The sequence below is a fragment of the Neomonachus schauinslandi genome, chromosome 2 (genome assembly GCF_002201575.2).
Source record: "Neomonachus schauinslandi chromosome 2, ASM220157v2, whole genome shotgun sequence".
Classification (NCBI taxonomy): domain Eukaryota; kingdom Metazoa; phylum Chordata; class Mammalia; order Carnivora; family Phocidae; genus Neomonachus; species Neomonachus schauinslandi.
Window position 1 is genome coordinate 192,053,698 of NC_058404.1, and position 27,971 is coordinate 192,081,668.

Consider the following 27,971-nt stretch of genomic DNA (forward strand, 5'->3'; position numbering starts at 1 on the left):
AAAAAAAATAGTTTGAAAAAAGCAGATATTTAAATGTTTTTACAAGAATTTTATTGCTTAGTATAAAAATATACATATGGTTGCTTACATTTCAAAGGGTTTCAAGATAAACTCAAATAAAATTTTATTAGAAAAATTAACTGTTAAGTAGAATTTAGATTCTAGGCAGTGCCTGAAAATGTGTTTGTTTTGAGAAGGGAAGTGCACCCAACTATCCTTCTCATACTCTGCTTTATTTATTTATTTTTTTAGCATTTACTCTGTCTCCCCCTATAGAGTAAGATTCCTAGAATCGGGGATTTTGTTTTGCTCTTGTTTTTTTTATCTCCAGTGCCAATACCACCTGGCACGTAGTACACATAGTAAGTGTTTAACAAATATTGTTGAGTGAATGAACAAGTGCACAGAAAACATCCCCTTACTTTTTTATGACTTCAGATAGAATCTAGACTATCCCAACTGTTCTTGACTTCTGTTTCATTGGAGCTGGACTGTGGCTCCTGTTTCTAATTCGATTGCTGTACCCTGAGGGATTGGGGTAGTGGTTGTGGGGATTAAGTAGGATGGAGGCACTTCCGGAAGCCTCCCGCATACTCTCATGGGATGTCCCTGACATCTGAAACTGAACATCATCGTCATCTGCATCATCACTGTAACCACCTACCGCTCAGCATACCGCCGCCCCACGGTAGCTGCCCGACAGATGTTAGGACGGAGATATAAATAAATGGAAATGGTGAGCTCTGAAGATTTGTTTGGTATAGGTGTGTCACAGACTCCTGGGATAGAACTGTCACCCCAGAAATAATTGTAACTTTAGAAAGACGGAGAATCATGCAACAAGAGTGCTATGAAACAAAGCACCCAGTGAATTCATCCCTATGTTCTTTACACTCATTTATTTACTTACTCATCCAGTTATTTGCTGAGAGTCTGAAAGGTACCAGGTGCTGTGGATAAATGAGTATGAAACAGTGCCCTAAGCAACTTCTAGTCTAGAGGAAAACACTAACAAGCAGTCAGGCACTTGAACTACTTGACCAGAGATTCTATGGAGATAAACACAGGGTGCCAGGGGAGCACTTAAGAGGCAGCAATAGGCTTTGCCCAGAAAGAGCAACAAAAACCTTGAATCAGTCCTGACTATTGGCCTTCCAGGTTGAAGAAACTACGTCTAAAACGTTTTCTACCACTTGGACCTGGATGTGCAGTTGTGTATCTTGACTACGTACCTAGTGCTTCGTGAGAGCAGGGCCCATGCTTGAATCATCTTGTGTTCCTCTCTGCCCCGAGCATACACAAGGTAAGCATTTAAATAAGTATCTACTAATGGTCATTGATACTTGTTTAGGTCACCAGGATGCCATTCCATGGAGCGAAACAGTGATTTGTGGAGGAGTATGCCATCTTGGTAATCTCAGAAGTGCCAAGGGAAAGCTAAATACTAGAAGAATTTGGGTTGTTTATTACAAAACAAATTAAGGGCTAACTGACAAATTCGCAGTTTGATTCAACACAAAATGTGGAAGATTCTTAACTGGTTCAATTTTTTTTTTTTTTTACCTCTAGGTTAGTGTCAGTATTTACAGAAAATCAAATGGGTTCAAAACCTCTCTTTGGACACACTGTGACAGCTCTCCTAATCAGAAATCATTGTCACAGCCGCGCTGTCTCTGTAAGAAGCAGCTCATGGATTTTATAGGCTTGGAAACAGTGGAGATGGTGCCCAGCATGCACACCTATGACTTCCTACATTCACAGCTAACTAAGAATCTCTCTGGCAAAATGAAATGGGCCGGAAGACAGAGCTGGACATTCTTCATGGAACTTCCAACGTCAGCTGTAGCTCATCACCAAGGGATCGCACATACACCAGGACCCATCAGCTTCCATGAAGTGGCAGGGGACAGAAAGCAGCTAAGTAAAAGCCTAATAACTACCAACGGATGTAAGACAAAATACCTGGTATACCTTTTTAAGCATGTCACTCATCTATCAGAGGCAAGAAAGAAAAAAGAAATGAGAGGAAGACTTTATTAACAGAAATAATCTATTTTTAAAAACTTAACTTTTCTCAAGACAACGTAAAGCAGTTACAGGAAGAGTTTCAGGAGTCGCTACTGATTCTTGCGAAAATTCCATGAGTAAATCCCTTAAAAATTCAGGGAATGGTTCCCCATGGGATAATGATGGAGGGAAGACTCTGATTTGCTAATTCTGGAAGTTGCTGATAAGCAGAAAACCAATTCCAGGTTGTGGGCTCTATGCTCTTAGGGTGAAAGCTTGTCTCTCCCGAATCATCTGCAGGGGACTCACCCAGCAGTGTTTTCTGCCACTGTGTTTAGGACATCAGGGTGTTGTCGGTCCACATGCTTCCTCATCAAATAGCAGCAAAGAACCTGCCCCCCAAAGGGGTTTCTTAAGCCTCCTTTGAAGAGGCCTGAGGGAAATGCTCCACACACAGCGGGGCAGTGACCTGCCACCGAAGCAGCAGTGGACAGGCCTGTCACCTGGCTATAGGCGGGGCAGGCTGCAGACCTGGGGCTGGGCTTCAGGGCCCGGGGGGTGGGGGGCAGTGCCAGGTGCTAAGGCAGCTCTGGGCTCTGGGTTTCAACCCTTTGGCTGTGGTCGCAGACTGCTTTCACATGCTTTGGAAGCTCACCTCCAGATGGAGTGCTTTTCCTTCGTGAAGAAGACATAGAAATAGCAAAACCATCTTTTGTCTGGGAGCATTCTTCTGTATCAACATGCTTGTTGGCTTTCTCTTGAGTTTATACATGAAGGAAGAACATTCAGCATACATGTTTCACTTCCTAGAAATATTCTGAAGCGCATGTATTCTGCCATGTTTTCTAGAGAACAGATTTGTCACAGCGTTTGTGACAAAGGCCAGCATGTGAGATTAATTTGAATTTCAGTAGATTTATTTTTTCCAATAATCCTTGCAAAGGGGAATAGGGATAGTATTTTTCTCTGTGAACCAAACTGTAATACTGAAACAGAAACAGAGGAATGTGCTCATTTTTTTTTCCATCTCCATCTGAGTCTTAATTACAAAGCTAAGATGGATAAACTAAAGAGTCAGCAGGAGAATCCGCGTCTAGCGTAGTAGGTGACAAGCTGGGTTTACACATGAACGTAAGCTCCGTGGGATTTTTCTCTGCTTTTCTAGGCTGCTGTATCCCCAGTGCCTGAGAAATGCCTGTCACATAGAAGATGCTCAGTAAATATTTATTGAATATATAAGGTTTCGAGTCAGACAGACTTGTTAGCTCTGCATTTACTGTCTGGGTGAACTGGAAGGTTGAGCCTTGGTTTCCTCCTGTCTCAGTTGCAGACCCACCGTACAATACCGCTGTGAGTATTAAGAGAGAACAGGTGTGCTGAGGACCGAGTAAGAACTCAGTACGTGGTGGCGGGTGTGATGGCATTAGTTTATGGTGTGAAGAGGTCATGATTAGTACTTTCCCCCCAAACCAGTGAGGGCGGTGCCCATTAAGGCTGCATGAGTATGTTACATTAAGGAGGTGTCTCCTGGCTATAAGGGTTGGGAAACAGTTGCTAACAAAACTACGTTCTGGAAACTCTTTGTTGTAGAGCTGTTCAGAGTTAGAGCACTTGTGCAGATATTTGTTTCTGTCTGAAGGCACTGAAATGAGGTGACCCCTGGAGGTCTAGCCTTACGATCCTATAAATCGACTCAATGCGCAGCCCAACCAGGGACGTGAGGTCACACGTGGAGGTGTATTTCAGCATGCTTGCCAATAAACATCAAGATAAAACAGCAGTCTGCTTTTTTTCTTCCATTAAGAAAATTCTTCTAAACCTGGCGCATGTTTATGTTTGTCTTGCTTGGCCTGAAAGTTTAAGTTGTGGATCAACCTAAGTATCGGCTCAATGGAAGTACCAATCTCCAATCACCCCTTCCTTCTGTCCAGACTCTAAGAGTGGTGAGTGGACAGTGTCAGGAGCCCTCTGCCTGCGCCACGCAGTCTGCGTTTATAAAAGCACAGCCCAGCAAGCATAGTGGTGTCTCATCAGCATCAGACATGCGATGCTCAAGTGGGGGCAGGGTTACCTTTTCTCGAACAGACTCCCCGGGAACCAGCTGAGGCTCGATGGTAATGAAGAGGGTGATGTAGGAGCCTTCACTCAGGCTTCGCACCGAGTCAAAACTCCGCTCGATAATCAGGTTTCGCTCCTTACTGTAGCCCAGAAGAACAGGGGGAATGTCTATTTTAAACGTCCCGTCAATCTGTGAAGAACATACGACTTGGTGAACATCCTGGTGGTTTTCCAGTGAAAGTTCAAAGGTAAGTGTCAGCCCCTCACCATCTGGTGAATCCAATAAAGACTGCTCAGACTGGCATTCAAGGCTCCCCCCTCTTTCTGGGCGTGTCTCCCTGAGCTCTCACGGGAAGGGCTCTCTACTTCCCTGCCTCTGCGAAGTTCTGCAGAGCGTCTCCCAGCTCTGCAGGTTGACTGTGACAGCAGGTCACCTGGGTTCAAATCCTGGATCACACTCCGGGTGCCTCAGCTCGTGCATTTATAAAGAGACAATAACAGGACCTACTTGTAGGGTAGTTCTGGGTGCTGGATGAATAGATGTCAGACACCCAGAAAAATGCCTGGCGTATGCTCAGCGCTCAGTATGGATGGGCCAGCAGCCTTTCCGCCTTTTCTGGAATGCCCCAGAGTTTCATCCCCCCTTGCGGAGTATCAATCATTATTTCCAGGTTCGGGTCGGATGTCATCTCCTTTGTGAATTATTTTGTTATCTCCAGCAGCCTCACACAGAGTGTGTGTCTTCCGCTTGTTACCGTGACCCATTCTGCCCCACTTTGTAGTCGTGTGCCTGTTCATCACTTTGTTCTGGAGACCTGATTTCTCTCTGTGAACAGATCTGTGTATCACCCCCGTTTCTACCACCCTTCTCCAGCGTAGAGCAGCGTTTTGTTTACACAGCAGGTGCTCAGTACCTGCGGGTCTAAGGCAGTACGAGCCACTTATATGAAATGACCTGACTTCTGCAGAGGCTCCAAAAGACAGGACTTTCCACTCTTGTGTAGTCAACACAACAATAAGTTTATAAAAGACTGTTTAGTGCCACACAACTTTTCAGGGCCGGAATTTGAAATTCACACGCTTACAGAGAATCTGATTTTCATTTCGGTCTTCAGTGGCCTTTATGTCTCAGGAGAAATACAGAAAGAAGTTAAACTTTCAGTGACTGCGCCTTCTAGGGAGGAATTACGTGAGCTATTGTTTATTTTCCTCCTTACATCGGTGCTTTGCCCCAGAGCCTGCACTGGGGGGCAGGTGAGGGGTTCAGGGAAAAGGATACAGAAACAGACCGCCTGGGTGGCTCAGTCATTAAGCGTCTGCCTTCAGCTCAGGTCATGATCCCAGGGTCCTGGGATCGAGTTCTGCATCGGGCTCCCTGCTCAGCGGGGAGTCTGCTTCTCCCTCCTCCACTCCCCCTGCTTGTGCTCTTTCTCTCTCTCACAAATAAATAAATAAAATCTTAAAAAAAAAAAAAGGATACAGAAACAACGCCGTGAAACGTGCAGCTGAAACAACCAGGCACATCTGATGTGACAACTAGGCCGTGACCCAGAAAGGAGTGGGTGTTCTCTTAGAGAGCTTGAGTATCAGGATTTAAGACAGGGTTTCTCTGCCTGGGCACAGCTGGTCTTTGGGGCCTGAGGACTGCCTGTGGTGGGGGCTGTCCTGTGCACCGTGGGGTGTCTGCAGCATCCCCGGCCTCCACCCACAAGACACCACTAGCTCCCATTCTACTTGTGACAACCAGCAGTGTCTCCAGACCCTGCCCAATGTCCCCTGCGGGTGCATGGAAGAGCACGAGTTTGGGAGTCAGACGAAACTTTTAAATGACAAATGGAATAAAATCATTCTCAAAAGTAATACTGAAATGTATAAACCCCAACGTTGAATAGTTCTCTCCGTTTACCAGTCTCACTCCCCAGGGATACGCAATGTGAGCATTGTGGGAAGTGGGTAAAAGCTGAATCCCACTCTGCTGTAAGCTTTGGGATTTGAGTAGTGACTTCACATCTCTAGGCTTCTGTCTCTTCATCTGTAAAATGGGGACAATAAAGCCGACTGGGTTGTTGTGAGGTTTAACTGAGGTGACATACAAACTAGCTAGTAATGGCATGTAATATAGTTAGTTACTCCTACTGTTATTAGTGGGTCAGGATTCGACTTGTTATGTGTAGCTTCAAACCAGGACCTACAAATAGGGAATCACACAGATTATGGCATGGTTCAAGGAAGAAATTTATAACATAGCTATAGCAAAGAGATCAAATTCCCTGTTTCTAGAGGCACTCAAGCAGAGTATGGACATGACCACAATAAAGGAGATTAATTTATCAAGAAGGGATTGGGAGTAATTACCTCTGAGTACCCTTCCAAATGTGAAATTCAGCAATGCCAAATAACATGGCAGTTTTGTTTACAGACTCGTGTGCTCTTAAACAAAAAAAAATTTTTTTCATTTAAGATCTATTTAAAGAGGAAAATGTAAATTTTTTGGCCAGCACATAACGGAAGCTTCACCTGGAGACTGTCCCGAGAATGGCAATTCCAATTATCCTTAAGCTTCCAACCCATCCAAGCCTGGGTCTTGCTGCAGACTGTGGCCCGGGAGACACCTGGTCTGGGTGGTCATCACGTGTAGGATTAAATCGCTCCTTCTGTGGCTGTGGGAGATTAGCTACAGGCTTGTGGCTCAAAGCCTCCCGTTGCCATGGATTTAATACCAGGATATTAAAGCCATTGCAGAATCTTTCACTGTCCCAGATTAGAGCTACTAAGTCATTCAAGAGTTGTTAACCTAATGGGTCCCCTTAAGCAAAATCACTAAACTCTGAAAAAGGGTGTCTTAGTTGAACAGGTCTCCACTAACCGTTTCCCGTGTCTGAAATGGGGAGCACTCTAGAAGCATTAATAGAATGCACGTGATTAAATGGGCCGTCACTGTGCTGACTGTTCCCTTCAAGTTACTTTCAGGCATCTATCCACTCCACTTTGGTCGTTTTGACACGTTTCCGCTCCGTCTCACCATCTGCTTCACTTCTACTTAAATGTTAGAAAAATTCTCAGACTGGAACTGTCCTCCATTAACTCCTGACTCTAAGGCAGATGGATGTTTTACAAGCCACGCAAATATGACCCAAGATCAATGGCTTTTTCTCTTGCTGACGGCGGCTCGCACATAGGTTCTCTCAGTGGGGAGGGTACGGGAGCAGTGGACGCAGCCGTTCCCGACCCCCACGGAATTCGGACGTCGGATGCTTACCTTGGCTTGGAAGTAAATGGTGCTAAATGGGATTTTCACGCTTCCCAACCAGTGTCTCTCAATATGGGTGTGGATTCCCCTTCCTCTTTCACGGTCATCCTGCAGGGGGTGGGAAGTGGTAACTGTTGAGCAACGTGGGCCACTCATGTAATTAACCGGCCCCAGGAAAACGGCCGGGCTGTAGCCGGAAGCCCGCGGGGTAGGTTAGACAGACCTACGGCCCATTCTGGTTCAGACACTTCATCGTTTTGTGGCCCTGGGAAGGTCACTCAACCCCTCTGCACCTCAGTTTCCCCTTCACTAAACTGGAGATTTTACAATCTCCTTCACAGGGTTGTTCTAGAATTAAAACCACATATGTAACCCACCCAGTGCAGTTATCAAAAATCAAAAAGCTAGTTCTCTTTCTCCCTTCTCCCTTCCCTGCTCACACATGTCAGGTCTGAAACATGTCAAGCAGCACAAAGACAGAATGTGTTAGGGACTTACAGTGGGTAGAGGACGTGAACATGGGTGCAGACGCCTTCCTCCAAACTGTGAGCTTACCTCTAGGACGTCGTTCAGCACTTCATCAAAAATGTTAATGAACACATCGTCTCTCACTGACTGCAAACTGGTGGTGCTGTAATCCCCATTGGGGGCCCTGCACATGGGCACATGTGACCAGGGACCATGACAAGGGGCAAGATAGAAACAATGAGCGCTCAAATACCCAAATCTGAAAAATACTCAAATATAAGCATAGACATGAGGATTAAAAGCAGTGCTTTCATTTCAAATATTTACCTTTGTACTGAGACGCTTTAACATAATACCTATACTCAGGTGGAAGGGGCCCTAGACTGGAGGCTCTGTACAGACAGAAGCCCCGTCTGCTGGCTTGTCTGCCGAGTCTCCCATCATCCCCTCAACCTGCATGGTGAGCTTTGCGAGGAGCCAGCTGGCCACAGCTGAGCTGGCTCATGGACAGGCTACACTCAAGGGCTCCGGCTGACACTCGTGCCGGTCAGTATGCAGGTTTCCTAAGCAACTGGGCTTTAGAAGATGCGTCTCCAGCAGAGCACGCCCCAGTCTTAAACCTCCTGGTGTTATAAGGCTGCTGGAATGGTCCCTGCCTCCCACTCACTTTCCCACAGCTGACTAAGCAGAGCAGGGGTGAGGTTCATCTCCTGTAATATCACCTGCTCCGAGTCCAGCCCATACTGGGCTTTGCATGTATTTTGTTGAGCATCTGCCTTTATGTTTTCTCCTTCCATACACATAATGGTATGTGTCCCTCTCTTCTGACTGAACCAGCTCTAGTCCTTGCTCCGTCTCTAAGATACTATGTGGCCTTATGCCAGTCACCTTCCATCTTTGGGTTTTCATTTCTCTTCTGTAAAAGTAGAGTGGTGCACTAGGTAATTTCTAAGGTTGCTTCAAGATCTGAAATAAGGAGTCTTTTAAATACCTAAAATCACTTAAAGTTTTAAATGCCTATGTAGTATTTCTGGTGAGGAAGAAAGCGTAATTATGGAAAGTAGGGAGTTACGGACTGGGGAGTTTACTTGAAGCTTCCAGAGTCGGGGAGACGAGGAACAACGGAAAGCTGCGTAGGGACTGTGGGGTCCAGGGAATGGGAATCTTGGGGCTGCAGGATGCCAGAGCCTGGAGAGGCATGGGGGTGTCCCAACAGTGAACCCGAGTTTCAAAAGTTGGATATTTTCCCATTTTACTCTCGACTGGAGTCAGTTGTGAGACCAGAGGAGCAGCGTGGGACTCGGGGTCAGACTCTTGATCTTGTCCTGGCTCACGCTACAGAAACTTTCACCCCCGAGGCCCCATTTTATTCACATTTCTTCAAGATATCCTACAGTTCCCTAAAGAGGAAAATACACTCACCTAAAAGGAAGTTCCAGTTCTTCATTCCAGCTGGGGTTTGGTCCTTCAGCTGTAGTTGTGTGGCAAATCGTTCGTTGAAAAGAAACTTCTACAAAAGGACGTACTAAAACCTTCAAGAGAAGAGCAAGGTGTTAGAGGCCGTAACGGCTCATTGAATTATTTTGTTCTTGGCAGAGGTAGAATATGTTGACTAAGTAGTGTGTTTCCAAAGAAAATGAAGCATTAAAGAGACGATACAGTTTCTGGGCAGTTCTGAAGGGGCAAGGATCTAAGCTGACACGCAGCATCCAGGTACGTCACCTGGCCGAGGGGGTAGTCCACGCTGTGGGTGGGGCTGTGTGTGGTCGGGGAAGCAGCACGCTTCTCGCTGAAAGTCCGGGACGATCTTGATGGCTGCTGGAATTTGCTAGGAGGGAGAAATGCAGGACAGAAATTAGATACTCAGCAAGATGGCTTCTCCAAAGAGGTATGGCTCTGGAGACAGTGTGTTGACACTTCAGAAAGCTTTTAGTATGCTCGGGTCATCTCCATGACCTAGTGAGTAATAGAGCCGCCCCAACTCCCACCCCTAGCCCTGCATGTCTGGCTGGAACAGAGAAAAGGGTCCTCCCTCCCCCTCCCAGGGGGTGCCTGAGTGAGGAATCTGTCTTCCCTCCCACAAATGAGAGCCTCAGTCCCTCTCAGGTGGCAGAATCCTGAGCTTCCTGGCCAGCCTGCCCTGTCTCCACCCAGGTCCCCTCCCACTGCATTCATTCTCTGTGACCTTGCATTCTCCAACAGCTGTGAGCTACATATCCCATGTAAGACCCCTCTCTCCAGGCCTGCCAAGCCTCCCTGGGAAAGAGACCCTCACAGATTCCTAGCTTGAATTAGGATCTATGGGTCTTGCCTTCTTTCCCTTTTGGGATTCTTCCTTTTTTTTTTTTTTAAGAAAGAGAGCATGCACGTGAACCAGGGTTGGGGGGGGGCGCGCAGTGGGTAAGGGTGGAGGTAGAGGAGAGGGGGGCCAAGGGAGAGGGAGAAAGAGAATCTTAAGCAGGCTCCACGTCCAGCATGGAGCCGGATGCTGGGCTCGATCTCACGACCCTGAGATCATGACCCGAGCCGAAATCAAGAGTTGAATGCTTAACTGACTAAGCCACCCAGGTGCCCCATCCCTTTTGGGATTCTTAAAAAAAGAAATGAAGATCATCTCCAGAGAGTCTCTCCCAGATACCTCTCCCCTCCTCCTAACGACACGCCTGCATATTTGCACTGAACTTTACAATTTACCAAGTATTTCATATTCATTACCGGCCAAAGTATAAATTATCTCTTTCTACCAGACTGTCTTCCCTTTTCACAGATAAGGGTATCAGACAAGCCATGAGACAATAGAAGTGGAATATTTAACAAAACAGCTGCCACAGAAACCCTTCTTCTCTCTGGAACACCACTGATTACAGTATTACAAAAACATCTGTGAAGCACCTACCTATATTTGCAGCCTGTGTTAGACTCTGGGGCTGCAAAGATAAATCAAATGCACTAAAAGGGCCAGCAGACATGTAAACAAATAATCACAATCCAGTGGGAGGCACATTAGACCATAGGCATGGGCATGGGCCAGAAGAGTACAGAGAGGGAGATGAAAAATCCAATCTAATTGGATGCAAGGGTAGAGGGTGAAGATTTGGGCAGGCTTAATGCAAGCGTTGATATCTGAGCTGTCTTAATGAGCCTACACGGAAATGTATAACACAGAGGATCAACCAAGCTTCCTTGTAATTTGAACGGAATGGTTTAACACTTAAAAAAAAATTCTATAGAGACCAAAATAAGAGAACACCTATACGTTATTTTAAAAAACAGCTTTTCTTCCCACAGTTGAGCTTCGATGCAATCAAGGTGAAGGGGTTGGGCTATGGCTCGAGGAAGCAATGTTATGCACAGATTCAAGAGCTTAAATGGACATTTACTAGTAACCAAATGCTGGGAATAGTTGGTGATGATCAGATGTTCTGGAATGGGTGGAAGAGTTAGGCAGTAAAAAAAAAAAAAAGAAAGAAAAAAGAAAAAAAAAAAGGGTAAAATAATGGATGGGGGATAAATTTAAAAGGAAGACCCTAGAGAGGAGAGAGGACGCCAAAGTCCAGAACGGTGGTCTTCTGGGAATCAGATGGCACTGAGTGACCCTGGACAAGCCACCCACACATTTTCCCTTTTGTAAAATGGAGATATTAACAGCAGTGAGAAGTAAGCAAAATAATCTGTATGAAAGAGCCTTAGCATAGTGCGGGGAAGCTGATGAACGGACAGGAAAGGTCAGCCTTCCTCATTACACGGGCAAGGGTACCAGCTGGTAGAAGTTTTGATTCTTGTTCTTTCTTTCTTTAATTCTTGCTCATCTCTGTTCTCTAAAGGGGGTAAGAGACTCAAGCTCACCCTACCCTGGTTGGGGGGTCCGCACTGCCCCAGTGTAGTGAAACGTAGTAGGTGTCACTCATGTCTCAGAGCAGATAAAAGGGAAGTCACATTTTTATGCTCATAGTATGTGTGTTTAGAACCTAGGACATACACCTTTCGGGGATCTGCCTAGCTCACACCCACTTCTCCGAGAACCGTTCCCCACCTTCAGGCAAGGGCCTGGGGACCCTGCCTCTCTGGCTGTAGGTGATTAGACCAGGGATCAACACCTGACCCAAGGTAGGACCTTCAGCTTTTCTCCTGAGAAGATGATATTTGATGGATGGTACCGTGGCTGAAAGAACCACTTCCTTCACATGGAGATGAAGCAGACCCACCGAGGGAAGCAAGCAAGAGAGACAATGGGCCTCAGAAGAACCATCTCAATCTTTTACCATCCACTGTCCACCATGTAGTTCAGCTGTACCTCTCAACCTGAGTTCTCTGAGATATTCCCAATGAACCCCCTCTTTAGCCTAAATTGACTGAGTTGGTTCTATTACTTGCAACCAATAGTGTTTTGGCTTCAGTAAGACCGCCCCTCACTCCTAGCCCTCATGATCAACCACTACGTTCAATGTGGGGGTGGACATGCTATAAAGAAGTGAACCACTTGGCTGGGACCCTGTACTCTCCATCCCAGGGCCATCTGGAGGGCTCTCACCTTGCTGTGGGCTTCCTCACGGGAATGTCATAAGCCCGGATGATGTTCACCAGCACCTTTATGTCTCCATCAGACAGGTTTTGGGCTGTCACCTTCTTCCGACCTTTTCTCCTTGGCCTTAGTGGTCGCTTTTGTTCTGCCAGCTTGAAAAGGCTTAGCCCCAGAATGCTAATGATTACAGAACAGGATTAGGACTCTGAGGAAAGGAAAGGTCTGGAAAGCTGTGAGACAATTTCCCAAACTCTTCCCCAAGGGGCCCTCAAAGGCCCCTGAAAAACTCTTGTCTTTTTAAGGAGGATGGAAATCGTCAAAGAAATTCTCCCGAGATTGGGGAGATCCTCTGGTGTGGATCCTTACACTGATTTTAGTTGCTACTGATCAGAGGAAGAAAAGTGTGCTTGGGCCCCTCTTGCTTCCCGCCGCCTTGTGCTCTGCCTGCTCATCCCTCAAATGTGAGGGTGCTCTGCCTGCTCTCGGCCTTTGCTCGGCCAGGCCAGTCCTGTGCATGGGTGCCCTCCCCACTTCCTCCTCGTCTGCCCCTTCAGGGCCGGTGTCTCCCTTCCCCAGGGCCCCAGCCACACCAGCTAGAAGGGGCGCTCCCTCTCCTGAGCGCTGGAGCACACATTAACCTGCTCCATTCACAGCCTTCTTGGGCATTTCTGGGGGTACCTCGGCCTCTGGAGTTAGACAAAGCCGTGGGACTCCTGGCTCAGCTCTTTGACCTTGGGCACATTATCTCACCTCTTTGTCTCTGTTTCATCATCTGTAAAATGGGGATGATCATACCTACCTCTTGGGGTGATGAAGAGGATAAAGGGAGGGGGGTGTGCAAAGCACCCTGGCACTGGTCTAGCACTGGGTGGATGCCCTAAAATGGCAGCTGTTGGAAAGATGAGGCTGGCATGATGGCAGTGATTCTGCAGGAGGAAGGGGTGGGCCAGGAGGATCCCTCTCCACTCTCCCTCTCACTGAGGTGAAATCCCGTAAACACTTCCAAGAGGATGGGAGCACGGGCAGTGAGTCATGGCGGGAGAAAGGGCCACGAAGCAGATCATTAAAGTCCAGCCCAGAGACTGAACAGAGGCACAGACGTGAGTCTGGATCTGCAGGTTGACGCCATGGGGCCAGACGGCACGGGACAGAGCCGAGCGGCCTTCTTCCGAGGGCCATATGCTGGCTGGGGAGGCTACGGCCCCCGACGGGCTTCCGCTTGCTCCCCTGCAGGTCTTCTATGGATCAAGCAGAGTGCTGGGTGCCTTACAGAGACCATTTCAAATCCTGACAAGGGCAACATTTACCCCATTTTTCACATGAAGAAACTGGGAGGTGACAGGATTTGCTGAAGGCTCCTCAGTAAGAGGGAGCTGGGGCTCCAACTCGGCTCACTCTGACTAAATAGCCAGCTTCTTCCTCTTTTGAAAATACTGACATATATTTATTTTTAACTCCCTTAAAACAAGAGCAGGCCCATTACATATTAATATAATGGAAAGTTATGAAAAATAACTATCTTCCCCCCCCCAAAAAAAGACTGTGAGGAGAGTGACATTGCAAATCTCTTTTTTCTGTGTGTGACTCGTTATCTGCATTTTACTATTTTTAGTTTATTTTTATTGAGATGTAATTGTCATATAACTGTGTAAATTTAAGACGTACAGTGTGTTGGTCTGATACATTTACATATTGGAGTATGGCTGCCAGTGAGGTGATAGCCAACACCTCTTAACTTCACAGAATTATCTTTTTTGGGGGGGGGGGGAGAACAATTAAGATCAAGGCGCTTAGTAACTTTGAAGTTTATGATCAGTATTGACTGTATTAACTCTGCTACGCCTGAGATCTCCAGAACTTATTTAATCACTAGTTGCAAGTTTGTATCCTCAAACAACATCTCCCTGATTTTCCCACCCCCTGGCCACTGGTAACCACCATTCTACTCTGTTTTTACGAGTTTGGCTTTTTTAGATTCCACATATAAGTGAGATCATACAGTATTTGTCTTTCTCTGTCTGATTTATCTCACTTAGCATAATGCCCTCAAGGTTCATGTTGTTGTAAATTAAGCCCATCTTATTAATCACTCTGCCAGGACACCCACCTAACCCAAACTTGGGGACCTCTGAGAGACACCTTTGCCAGAGGGTCCTAACATGGCACATCCCTTCTCTTTGTCAAAATTCCCCCCCTCCCCCAGAGGTGGCTCTTCTCAGGAGACTGCCGCCCTGCTAGCAGTCAGCATGGAAACATCTTGGTGGTTGGGACCATTAAATATAGAAACATCTTAGTTTAATGCTAAGAACAAACCAAAATTAAAAGAAGAAAGAACATACCCTGAGCCTTCAGAACTTAATGCAGAAAGTAAAGCAGAAAAAGAAAAAGAAAGAAAAGAAATGGAAAAACAGCATGAAAAATCACCATCTATTCTAAAGTATAATTTTCATGACTGAAAAAATACATTCAGTGACTGGACTCTGGGCCTGGGATAAAGAGGGAGGTTTGCACGAGTGTCTGTGGGTGCAGCCTCCCTCCTGGGTATGGATGGAGGCCAAGCCAAAGAAAGGGGTTGCCATGGATAGACATTTTTTTGTCTCCTTCCCAACTTGGTGGTGGAGAGAAAGTACATGCATAGGAAATAAACTTTTTAGGAGACCAAGAGATTTAATCACAGAACAGGTCGGGAAGTCAATGCACTGCACGGGACCACCAATATGAAAGTTATTTTTCATCTTTTATGCCTCCACTTTGAGTTGAGATAATTATTGGATTATTCTAAGTAACAGGGAGACAATCAAGCAAATGCAATTGAATCCCAACTTCTATGTAAATATCCATTTTCCCTACTCCCTCTGCCCCCTCACCAACCACACAGCAGCTCTCAGCCTCCCCCCACCCCCTGGAGCCCCAATGCTTATTCTGAGCCACCCCCTCTGCCCCGTGTGTGTGGGGGAGTGAGGGACAGACTGGAAGGGGGAGGTAGAAAGCAGGAGGGAAATGCTGTCAGACTTAATCTGATTGCAGCGGGGAACCGGCAAAGGCCTGTGGAGCTGACTTGGGCACAGTGGGAGATGAGATGGTGTGTACTGGGTGTGATAGAGAGCATCTCGTGTGACTTGTTCAACAAAACCCCCAACTAATGTAACCATGAGGTGTTAATCAGGTTTTGCCAGTTCCCAGCATTACTGGGGGCTCAAATGCGGACCATACAAGGATAAACATCTTTTATTTACGTGAAAATTTTAACATAATACAATAAAAAGAATATTTATAAAAAACAAAAGATTTGTTTGCTTTTACCTGATATTGGGAACTTCTTCTTCTACGATCAAGTCCGAAAGAAGAAAATGGTGTTTTGCAATCAGGAAACGATGTATCACTGATTCTCTAACCTGAGGACAGACAAGTGTTTTATTTAAAATCTCCCTGGTACATAGACTTCACAGCTCATTCCCTTGACTCCTTCGAGTTTTCACCTTGCCAGGTGACACCTCAGTGCATCCACCTAGCGCACCTGCACTTTTCTCCCTGGTGCTGACCTCTTCCTATAGAAATCAACCCGCTTTGCTCACTAATGTAAGCTCCCTAAGGCAGAGGGGGTTCTGTTTCGTTCACTGCTATATTCGTGCGTCCTGGGAAGGTTCCTGGTGGATGATAGTGAAATTTTGCTGAATGAATGAACAATTGGCAAAAATAGGACCAATCTTGAAGCGCACAGATTTCAGATTCTTAACTTCTTCCTCTATTCAGACTGACTTATTTTCCAATTATTCCTTGAATAGAGGACCTCTTAAATGTCATAAATTGTTGTTGTTTTTTTTTTTATAAGGAGCCCCCAGGGTAGATCATTTGGGTGGGAAAAATGTACTCTAGTGACTATAGCATTTCCTACAAGTTAAATTTATTAAAAGAAGGAAGGGCAAAAGGATATTTCAAGTTTTTCATGCATCAGGGCAGTTAGTGTGTAGTTTATAAAATTTTTTCATTACAAAGGTGATATGATGCAAACATTCAAATATGAGAAAAATCACGACTTAGAAATTGTGTCCCTTGTAACCATGCCCCCCTCAAGATAACCACTGATAATATACTGAGATACACCCTAGTGTTCCATATGTTCAAAAGATGAAGACAGCTGTTAATTTCATATCTGTAATTATGAGCAAATAAGTCTGGAGAGGTTAAGTGACGTTTAAGTATCCCATAGAGGACTTCGAAGAATAGGCACCACCCTCCCCCCAGTGTGAGGGTGCTGGTTATTTCCCCCTCTGAGGACTCTGTAAAATGGTTTTCCTTACCTGCTGGAGGTATTTGGCGACTATGGCCCTATGGGTATCTATGTGGTCCTTGGTTTCAATTACACTTCTGTCTCGTAAACGTTTCTCATAGTCCTAAAATTAAAAAGGAATAATTTTATGACTGTAAATTACTGGTACTCCCCCATGCGAGACTAGAGAATTTATCTTGAGATTAGAGAATTTGTCACATGTGGTTTAAGTAATAAATTATGGTTCTAAATATTTCTTCCACCTTCCCCTTCATTTTTGGTCCAAGATTGATCTTCGATGCAGTATGCAGGTTTTGGAACCAGTTGGTTGAACTGGCTTATAAGTAGAAGATAATTCTGTAGAGCAATTACAACTTAAGCTCTTTATGCAGGAAGAAAGAGGCCACAGAGATAACAGAGAGACTCACTATAGTTCAAGATGCTAAGCTCACCCAAGCAACTCAGCCAAAGCCTCTGCTCACATTTTTGTCTTTTCTATTTTAAGTGGAGCAATTACAAAAATAGTAAATAGCATCTGGCCGCAGCTGATGTGGGTCACCTACTTGGAGGAGAGTAGAGGGTGCGTGAGCTTTGTCTTCTTAGGCTGCTGACTTTGCTCTCTCTATCGGTAAAATCCCCCGTGGGCCCAGGAAGCTGCCATGTTCTGCTTCAGTCCTTTGCTGGTCACAGCTGAATACCCCGGGTGTCTCCTAACCCAGCCTGGGAAACTCAAGCAATCTGTTCCCAAGATTTCTTTTTTTCTTTCTCTTTTTCTCTCTCTCTCTCTTTCTTCCTTTTTTTTTTTTAGATTTATTTATTTATTTTAGAGAGAGAGTATGCCTGAGAGTGTGGGGGCGGGGGGAAGGGGAAGAAGAAGGAGAGAATTCTCAAGCAGACTCCCTGCTCAGCACAACCCAACTCCGGCCGGATCCCCGGACCCTGAGATCATGACCTGAGCCGAAATCAAGACCCAGATGCTCAACCGACCGAGCCACCCAGGTGCCCCTGTAGCTGTTCCCAAGATTTTTAAACTTGGGACAAGATGGAGAAAAGTCCTGGCAGTGTTTAGGTTCTGGATCCAGGGGTCATTGAGGCACAGATGAACTCCCGCCATTCATGCCTCTTTAGATATTTAACCCTATTTTGGCATTTCATCATCCAATAAACTCTCCTTAGTGCCTGAAGTAGCTTAAATTGGCTTTTTATCACTCACCATCACAAATCCAAACTAATACAAAGAAGAACCAAGTAACCAAAAATATTGTCCAACAGTTTCCACACTTTCTGCATAAAAAAATCATACTGGTATCAATTTCTAATGGCTCTTCATTTACCTCATCAAACACTAACTTGCCTGTCTGGCTTTCACTGGCCTGCTGTCCCTGCCCCCCCCAAAACACACCCCTATTGCCTGTAGCTCCTCAAAGGCTCCCCACCTGCGGGCCCCCTCCTCCTGTGGGCCCTGCCCACCCAGGGCGACTGAGACCCCAGGAGCTCCCCTCAGCGCTTAACCAAGCGTTGTGCTTGGTAAATACTTAATGGGTTAAACTGGCACTGAATTCCTGACAGGAACAGCGTGGCAGGATAATTTCCCATAGTAACACTTAAGATACTTTTCAACCCTAATTTTTCTTAGTTTATACGTCATATTGGGCAAAGAGATTATTTAAACATAAGTTTAAGAAAAATAATGGAAAGGTTAAGTGTTATAAACGAGAAACCACTATGGCTACTGAGAACATGACAGCAAGAAAACACACACATAATAGTATACCGAATGGTACGGCGATATTTTATTATGGTATTAACTCCTCCATGGCAATTTCTTACCTGGAATACTTTTTCCATAATTTCTCGGTCATATGCTGGAATTTGCTTATAATTTCGGAATTCTGGCACCTCTTGGCTTCTAAGACAAAGAAGCTTGAATCGTTTGGATCTATTCAATTCCTCATCTGAAACAAAGTTAAATTCTTGCTGCAGCTGTTCCAGGCGAAAGAAATCAGGGACATAGGATTCACCGCTGGTAGCAACCTACAGAAAACAAGAGATACAACTTTAGATGGCAGGCGGATTGCATCTGAAGAAACCCAGCACGGAGCTTTTGGGAATGGAAGCTGAGTAGTTGTGGACTGAGACTTGAAACATCCCACATTTCATTGAAGGACAAAATGCGCTAAAATATAACAGTAATAAGGCAGATGCTATTCTATTCCTGTACTAGCTATAAAAAGTACTGCAAATCATTTTCATTTTTTGGCATGCCTGCTTCCCTCATAGGTGTTATGCAAATCTACAGCCTGAAAAGTGAGAGATTTGTATCAGTGTATTAGTAGGTGCCTATTAGAGATGGGATTCTTATATACACAGTGTATGTGAAATCTAATATATGTATTTAAAATATATTTAAGATATATTGCATATCAAAATACTTAAAAATAACTTAATATAACTTTAAAAATATATTTAACAAAATATTTTGAAATATTAAAAAAATATATTTATGCACACATGTAGATCAGGTCCCAGAATCAGCTGATCGGCTTCCCTGGCTCCAGGGCCATGCTCTTCTGTCTCTGAACAGCACCTCATGGCCTTGGTCAGTGGGTAGAGAGAGCCAGAGATCGTTCTGAGCGCCAACCTCCCTACACTGGCACTGAAAGGATGGTTTCAGGGTACCACTGAGAGGCTGAGCAGGTGGGCTGCACTCTGCCCAGGTGTCTGCTTGCCCCTCTGCTGGGGGCTTGGTCAGTGGCACCCTCCTCCTCGCAGAAGGAAAGCCAGGGAGCAGAGATTTGCTGGGGCTTTGCACTGGGAAAGGTGATCCTGCTGTGAAAATCCATTAAAAAGAGACTAGTCAGGAAGGCATCCCTGTGTTCTGTCCTTCTATGGGAAGACAAATAGTTTAAAAGAAAAACATGGAGGTGACACTTGTATTATATTACCACTGACTTAAAGATAGTAATTGAGGGCGCCTGGGTGGCTCAGTCGTTAAGCATCTGCCTTCAGCTCAGGTCATGATCCCGGGGTCCTGGGATCGAGCCCCGCATCGGGCTCCCTGCTCAGCTTCCTATTTCTCCCTATGTCTCTCCTCCCCACTCATGCTCGCTTGCTCTCTCTTGCAAAAATAAATAAATAAAATCTTAAAAAAAAAAAAGATAGTAATCGAAATATGATTTGAAAATTCTACATGGAATAGACTATGCTCTAGGTAATATGGCCTATTCTTTCCAATATTTTTTTTAGTCACACTAAGAAGTATCATGTTGGAAGGAGAGCTTATAAAGATAAAAATAAAAATAAACCAAAGCTTGCTTTGAGACTTATCTTAGAAATTTAAGGACAGAAATGAACATGTTATTCTGGTTACAGTTCCCCTGCTGATGAACTCACACGAATGAACTTGATCACAGAATGTGTTGTCGTGGTCACTTTCCGGATCATCTACTTGTTTATTATGTTTTTGTGGGAATTATGAACTTGGGTGTAAAAACAATTGTATTTGCCACCAAGAGAAATCATTTACTGACTAATGTTCCATTTTATTTATAAATTCACTGAAGAAAGAATTTTGAATGTTATGACAGGCAAAAGCAATTTATCTCAGACATACTTAAATGAAACCTAAATGATAATCTAATTAACCATCAAACAGGAAAACAAACATAACCACCATTTCTGAAAACACTCCTACCAGCCGTTCCAGGTGTGATGGACCGAGCACGTGCTCTGAAATCAGATCGACTTGGACCTGAGTCCTCACCAGTCGTGTGAGCTCGAGCAATGACTCTGAGCGGCTGCACGCAGGTTCCTCTCCATAGGAGGGGCCAAGTAAGACCTCTCTTTAGGGTTTTGCAGAAGTTAGAGACAAGAGTAACACCACCACCACAGTAACAACTATTATTGATTGCACACCGATTGAGTGCCCAGCTAAGTGTGGAAATGCAGCAGTGCATGTCCTCATGGACACACTGTGATGGCGTCAGAGTGCCTAGAAAGCATGAGCCAGACAGGGGCAGAGCCTGACCTTAAACCAGTCGTTCAACCCAGCCCTCATGTTCTTAAACGCTATCGCACTGGAGAATACCGTGTGAAAGAAAATGTGTGTGAAGGGCTGAGCCATTTCTATTATGATCACTCCAACTCGAGAAATGGGGGTGTGCACACAGTTCTCCTGCCACATTACCGAGATTAGCTGCATCAAAGGGGCATTGTTGGGGTCGTTCGGGTCGAGCTTGGACTCCGCCGCCCACTTGGCCAACTTTTTCAAGTCTGTCAGTCCGGATGTGCCAATAGATGAGATGGCATCTGCCCTCTTCAAAGCACTGGAAGAAAAGTGAATGCCATGAGATGGATGTGTTCACAGGGCAGTTTGCCTTAGGCCCACAAAATCCCAGGAACAGCACTGCTTAAGGAGGCTCTTGCTTTCTATGTGAGAAAATCTGATGATAAGAAAGGAGTTGTGCCATTTTTCTTTACTTGATGACTGCTATTAAGTATGTTATAGGGATAATAGAGAAGGGTGATTGGGGGGGAGAAAATACTTGCAATCCACAAGTCTGATAAGGAGTTAAGGTTTAAAATATACAGGGAATCATAGCTCAATAGCAATAACACAAAATCTAATTAAAAAATGGGCAGAGCTGGGCGCCTGGGTGGCTCAGTTGGTTAAGCGACTGCCTTTGGCTCAGGTCATGATCCTGGAGTCCCGGGATCGAGTCCCGCATCAGGCTCCTTGCTCAGCGAGGAGTCTGCTTCTCCCTCTGACCCTCCCCACCGCGTGCTCTCTCTCTCATTCTCTCTCTCTCAAATAAATAAATAAAATCTTAAAAAAAAAAAATGGGCAGAGGACCACAAGAGACATTTTTCCAAAGAAGACATACAGATGGCCAGTGGGGACATGAAAAGGTGCTCAACATCACTCCCCACCAGGGAGACACAAATCAAACTGACAGTGAGATATCACCTCACACTTGTTAGAATGGCCATCATCAAAAAGACACGAGATACCAAGTGTTGGTGAGGATGTGGAGAAAAGGGAACCTCGTGCACTGTTGGCAGGAATGTAAATTGGTGCAAACACTGGAGGTTCCTCAAGAAATTAAAAGTAGAACTGCTGTATGATTCAGTAATTCCACTTCCGGGTATATATCTGAAGGACACAAAATCACTACCCTGAAGAGGTACCTGCACCCCCATGTTTATTACAGCATTATTTATAATAGCCAAGACATGGAAACAACTTAACTGTCCATCCGTGGAAGAAGGGATAAAGAAAATGTGGCATGTATACATAATAGAATATTACCCAGCCGTAAAAAAGGAGGCATCCTGCCATTTGCAACAACATGGATGGAGCGTGAGGGCATTATGCTAAGTGAAAGCAGTCACACAGAGCAAGGCAGATATTGTAGGATTTCACTTATATATGGAATTTTAAAAAAACAAAACTTGTAGAAACAGAGAACAGATTGGTGGTTGCCAGAGGTGGGGTTAGGGAGGGGGATGGGTGAAGGAGGTCAAAAGGTCCAAAGTTCCAGTCATACGATAAATAAGTCTGGGAGATCTAATGTACAGCATGGCGATCACAGTTAACAATACTGTATTTTACATTTTAAAGGTCCTGAGAGAGTAGATCTGAAAAGTTCTCATGGCAAGGAAAACAAAATTTGTCACTATGTGTGGTGATGGATATAAAGTAGACTTATTTGGGTGATTATTCCACAATATATACATTAATCAAATCATTATGGTGTACACCTTAAACTTACACGATGTTCTGTGTCAGTTCCATCTCAATAAAACAAACAGACAAAATGAAGTATGATGTGGCGCCCATCCCTAGAGTCCCAGGATCCAGGCCAGATCTGCCTCGTGCCTCGCTCCCCACACAACTGGGGACTTAAATGCACAAATGATTTAAGCACCAACTTTGGACACGCCTGAGTTGCCAGGAGGCCCGGGGTTGTTGGCAACAGTGAGTTGGGGCTTCGTTAGTAGCACCGCATTTCTCGTTACTCGCGCTGGGCTTGACCCCCTCTCCTGAGGAGCTGGAGCTTTCATCCCTGGCGCGGAACTCAGTGGAATGGATACATCTGTCATGCTTATACTCCAAGGCCTCCGCGGGACGTGGCTGCTGGACTCCTGACTGCAAAAGCACAGAGCAGCATTCCCTGTGCTTGTCCCAGGGACACAGGCATCAGAATCGGGGCAGAGAGGACATAAAGGGAACAAAACGAGCCCCACTCTGTTTTCACACATGTCATAAATGACAGCCTGTGAATTGGAAAGTGTCTTCTTGATGATCAGGGTAAACCCTTTAGTTTTAGAGTGGAGGCACCTGAGGCCTAGAAGGTTAAAAGATCAACTCAAGGCACATCTGTTGGGGCAGGACAGAAGCAAGAATTGAGCCCAGGCCACCTGGCTCCCGTAGTCCAGGCTGCCTGGGCAGGCACCAGCCACAAGGAGGTGGGACCAGTTTAGGGGGGAAATGGGGGAGGTCCAGAGTGCTTTTTCTTCTGCTCTGGTAGGAACCTAAGGAGCTAGCAATCAAGGAAGAGATCTGACCGTGGGGACTTTTATAATAATCAGAAGGTTCTACAACCATCCTCATTCACACTGAGGACCACGTATACACGTGCTGTGTACTTCCCCCGTCTATAAAATGGGGACAGGAATCCTTCACAGAGTTACTGGAGAGATTAAATAAGGCGAAGTGCTTTTTGCTGTTTCTGACACTGCTGAACATCTAATATTTATTAGGCTATTAATATTTTAATTCTTACCTCAAGAATAATAAAAAGACCCTGAAAATACTGGCACATGAGAATAAAAGGAAAGAATGTGATATTGCAAGCTTCCCCCTCCTGTGTCATGAATGCAAACGCTGACATTACTCATGCATTTATTCTAGACACACAATACCTTCTAAATCCGATGTTCTGCTGTGACAGTGGGGGAATTAAAGGGATCCCGTTTTCTCCAATGGCCCAAGCCACACCGTTGGACACCTTCCCCGAGGTCATTAGAATCAGTTGATTACTACCGTCCGCTTCAAACGAGAAGGGCACTCCTAGGGAAACACCAGATTACACAGACGTTGTTGAGGAAAAGGGAGCGAGCCCAGCCCTGGTAGGAAAGCAGACAGTCAAATGGGATGGAGGGGTTATAGGGCTGGCAGGATGGAACATAATTCCGATCAGCATCCCTGAACTTCTTCAGGCAATGACGCTCAGCATTGGCCGCTTGGTTCTAGCTCTGACAGCAGTGTGTAGACCTTACAGAATGAATGAGGCACTGTGGAGTGGGACATCTGTGTGCCTATTCTGGTTCTGCCACTTAACAGCTGTGTGACCACAAACAGATTGCTTAACTGCTCTGAGCCTTCGTTTCTTTATGTATAAAATAGGGATAAAAATAGTACCTCCTAAAAAGATGGCAGTGAAGACCTCCATTCATTCACTCAGTCAATAGATACGCATTTGAGTCCCTCCTTCATGCCAGGCACTATTTTAGGGACTGCAGATTGCAGTAAAGAAGCAGAACTGATGAGAATCCCTGTTCTCAAGGAGTTTATATTCCAGCAAGGGAGGCAGGCAATAAATAAGAGAAATAAGAGGAACGTGTGAGTTTTACTATTAGATGTTGGGGGGTTGACCTATTTTTATTGATTTTGAGGGGGGATCTCTGTGCCTCCTGGATTTTGATGCCTGTTTCCTTCCCCAGATTAAGGAGGTTCTCTGCTATAATTTGTTCCAATATACCTTCTGCCCCCCTCTTTCTTCTTCTGGGATCCCAATTATTCTAATGTTGTTTCACTTTATGGTATCACTTATCTCTCTAATCTCCCCTTGTGATCCAGTAGTTGTTTATCTTTTTCTCAGCTTCTTTATTCTCCATCATTTGGTCTCCTATATCACTAATTCTCTCTTCTGCCTCATTTATCCTAGCAGTTAGAACCTCCATTTTTTATTGCACCTCATTAATAGCCTTTTTGATTTCTACTTGGTTAGATTTTAGTTCTTTTACTTCAGAAAGGGATTCTCTAGTATCTTCTATGCTTTTTTCAAGCTCAGCTAGTCTCTTTATCATTGTTATTTTGAATTCTAGTTCCAACATCTTACTAATGTCTGTACTGATTAGGTCCCTGGCAGTTGGTACTGCCTCTTGTTCTTTTTGAGGTGAGTTTTTCCATCTTGTCATTTTGTCCAGAGGAGAATAGATGAATGAGAGAACAAAATGCTAAGAAAATGCTAAAACGGTAACAACAACCCTAGAAAAATATACACAAAACAAATCAGAAGAGACCTGAAACTGGGGGGAAAAGAAAGGAAAAAAAAAAATATGATTAGTCTGGTGAACAGAACAGAGCCACACAATAGATTTTGGGGGTATTTTGGTCTGTTAGAAGAAATTGTCTCCCAAAATTTTAAAGAAAGAAAAACTTATAATATACACAAAAATAAGGGTAAATACAATGAAGGGATGAAATATGACTGTGAAGATGAAAATTAAAAAGATTTTAAAAAAGGAATTGGTAAGAAGTTGGTGGGAATGCAAGCTGGTGCAGCCACTCTGGAACAGTATGGAGGTTCCTCAAAAAGTTGAAAATAGAGCTACCCTATGACCTAGCAATTGCACTACTGGGTATTTACCCCAAAGATACAAATGTAGTGATCTGAAGGGGCACATGCACCCCAATGTTTATAGCAGCAATGTCCACAATAGCCAAACTATGGAAAGAGCCTAGATGTCCATCAACAGATGAATGGATAAAGAAGAAGTGGCATATATATATACAATGGAATATTATGCAGCCATCAAAAAATGAAATCTTGCCTTTGCAATGATGTGGATGGAACTAGAGGGTATTATGCTAAGCGAATTAAATCAATCAGAGAAAGACAAGTATCATATGATCTCACTGATATGAGGAATTTGAGAAACAAGACTGAGGATCATAGGGAGAGAGAGGGAAAAATGAAACAAGACAAAACTGGAGAGGGAGACAAACCATAGGAGACTCTTAATCTCTGGAAACAAACTGAGGGTTGCTGGAGTGGAGGGGGGTGGGAGGGATGGGGTGGCTGGGTGATGTACATTGGGGAGGGTATGTGCTATGGTGAGTGCTGTGAACTGTGTAAGACTGATGAATCACAGACCCGTACCCCTGAAACAAGGGTTATTATATGTTAATAAAAACTAAATAAATAAATAAAAAAGAGGAACATGTGGTACGTTAGAGAGGGATAAATGTGGAGGAGAAACCATAAATTAGGGAACATATATAGAAAATGTGCATTTGGGGGGGGTGGGGAAGGGCTGAACTTTTAGATGGGGTGGCAGAGGAGGCTCCATGAGAGGGGACTTTTGGATAAAGGCCTGAAGAAAAGGAGGAAATGAGACATGCAGATATGTTGGGAAAGAGCATTTTTGGCAGAAGGAATAAGTTCAAGTGCCTGAGGGTGGGGGTATGCCCTAGTGAGGAGCCACACATCAGAGCACTTAGTGCCTGGAAGACTGTGGCCACTCAACAAACCTCAGCTACTCTTAAACTACTGGGCAACCATAAGCTTCACTTACTTATCTGGCTTCTACCAATTGGAAATTAATGATAAAAAGTCTCGGGGCAGGTTGTTTAATCAACTCAAGGAAGAAAAGATTTTCAAGCACTAAATATAGCGACTGCATGCCCTGGAGTTCCAGTTAATATTAGCAGCACAAAACAGAACCACTATTACACTGTAAGAGCATCTTTGTATTTTTCAAAGATCTTTCCTTCAAATTGAACGTCCACTTTAATCTTCAAAATAACCCTAAAAGACATTAAAGTAGGTATCTTTAGATTCATTTTGTGTATGAAGACAATGATATTCAAAGAGATTACATAATTACTAGGGTGCCACACCTTATCAGTGTGAGAGCTGGAACTAAAGCCTAGATCTCCAGACTTGCAGGTTGGCAATTGGATTTGAGCCTCAAAGAATTCTTGCAGATACATCTCCAGATACGAGCTCACAATAGAAAATCACTAGACACATAAGGAAACAAGACACCATGAAAAGGGGCAACAGAATCAGACCAATAAGCAGGTAGGTATTGAAATGATCAGATACAGAATGTTAAAAAGTATGTGTAATACGTTTTTTTTTTTTTTTTTTTTAAAGATTTTATTTATTTATTTTGAGAGAGAGAGAATGAGAGACAGAGAGCATGAGAGGGAGGAGGGTCAGAGGGAGAAGCAGACTCCCTGCTGAGCAGGGAGCCCGATGCGGGACTCGATCCCGGGACTCCAGGATCACGACCTGAGCTGAAGGCAGTCGCTTAACCAACTGAGCCACCCAGGCGCCCGTGTAATATGTTTTTAAAAATAAAGGAAGTAATGACTGAATAAAAGAAATGAAATGATTGAGAGTCAGAGGAAAGGACAAACGTTATCAGAACTGACCAGACAGATTGGAAAAGAATTAAATAGAATTTCTAGAGGTGAAAAATGCAATAATTAAAATGAAAAACTCAGTGATGAGCTTCAGTGATTAGACACAGCCAAAGAGTGAATTCATGACTTGGAAGACAGATTTAAAGAAGTTTTACGGAATACAGTAGTGAAAGAAAAAGCAAGGTATATTATGGAGTTAAGAAACATGGTGAACAGAGAAGGTACGTCATCTATCTAATCACAGTTATAGGGAATAAGAGAGATAATATTAATTAATAATATCCCTATTATAATTATTTAAGTTTTTTCAATTTTTTCAGCCTTATGAATAATACCATGATGTACATTTTTTTATGCACAAAGCTTTGTCCTCGTTTCAAATTATTTCCTTATAAAAGATTCCTAGAAGAAAAATTAAGACGTTAAAGGCATTTTAAAGGTCTTTATCCACATTGTCAAACTACTTTATACTTGCCTAGTTATATGAATTTATTGGCCACCCACAGTATACAAAAAAAGACTGCAAAAAATTGCAATTCATCATTTTAATTTGAATTTCTGAAAGCAATTTTATAATTTTCTGGTTGTTTGAAAATGAAAAAAAAAAAAAGCTATGTTCAAAACTGACAGTAAAATCGTGAGCTACTAATAATAATTAGCTTTCCATACCACTTCCAACTCCCTCGTGGTCCAGTGTCACATGCTGGTTACTGCTAAACTCCACTTCTTCAATGGGAGCCCTTCCAGTGACAATGGTAGTTTCAGGAATAGGCAGAAACACTTCCGCTAGCAAAGTGGTACCACTGTGTCCAATTGTTTCATATACCTGAAATTGAAGAAGAAAAACAGTCAAAGAAAAATAGCAGGAGTGTGCTCACTCCCAGATATTTAATCCACTTATCTATGTGGACCACTGTTCTCGCCCAGAGCATCCATTTCAGAGTGGAAAAGTTGAGTT

The 27,971-nt window shown here is 44.2% G+C and overlaps 1 protein-coding gene across 1 annotated transcript in view; it reads right to left on the reverse strand.

The window, feature by feature from the left end:
* CC2D2A (coiled-coil and C2 domain containing 2A) overlaps positions 1–27,971 on the reverse strand; it is a 132,059-nt gene that overhangs the window by 24,828 nt on the left and 79,260 nt on the right. Inside the window, exons 17-28 of the mRNA XM_044912779.1 lie at positions 27,683–27,839; positions 23,500–23,647; positions 20,762–20,900; positions 18,406–18,609; positions 16,607–16,699; positions 15,609–15,700; positions 12,315–12,482; positions 9,506–9,611; positions 9,206–9,315; positions 7,871–7,967; positions 7,325–7,423; positions 4,079–4,255 (exon numbers count right to left, since the gene is read on the reverse strand). Coding sequence (XP_044768714.1) covers positions 4,079–4,255; positions 7,325–7,423; positions 7,871–7,967; positions 9,206–9,315; positions 9,506–9,611; positions 12,315–12,482; positions 15,609–15,700; positions 16,607–16,699; positions 18,406–18,609; positions 20,762–20,900; positions 23,500–23,647; positions 27,683–27,839 — 1,590 coding nt within the window. The remainder of the gene's footprint in view (positions 1–4,078; positions 4,256–7,324; positions 7,424–7,870; positions 7,968–9,205; positions 9,316–9,505; positions 9,612–12,314; positions 12,483–15,608; positions 15,701–16,606; positions 16,700–18,405; positions 18,610–20,761; positions 20,901–23,499; positions 23,648–27,682; positions 27,840–27,971) is intronic.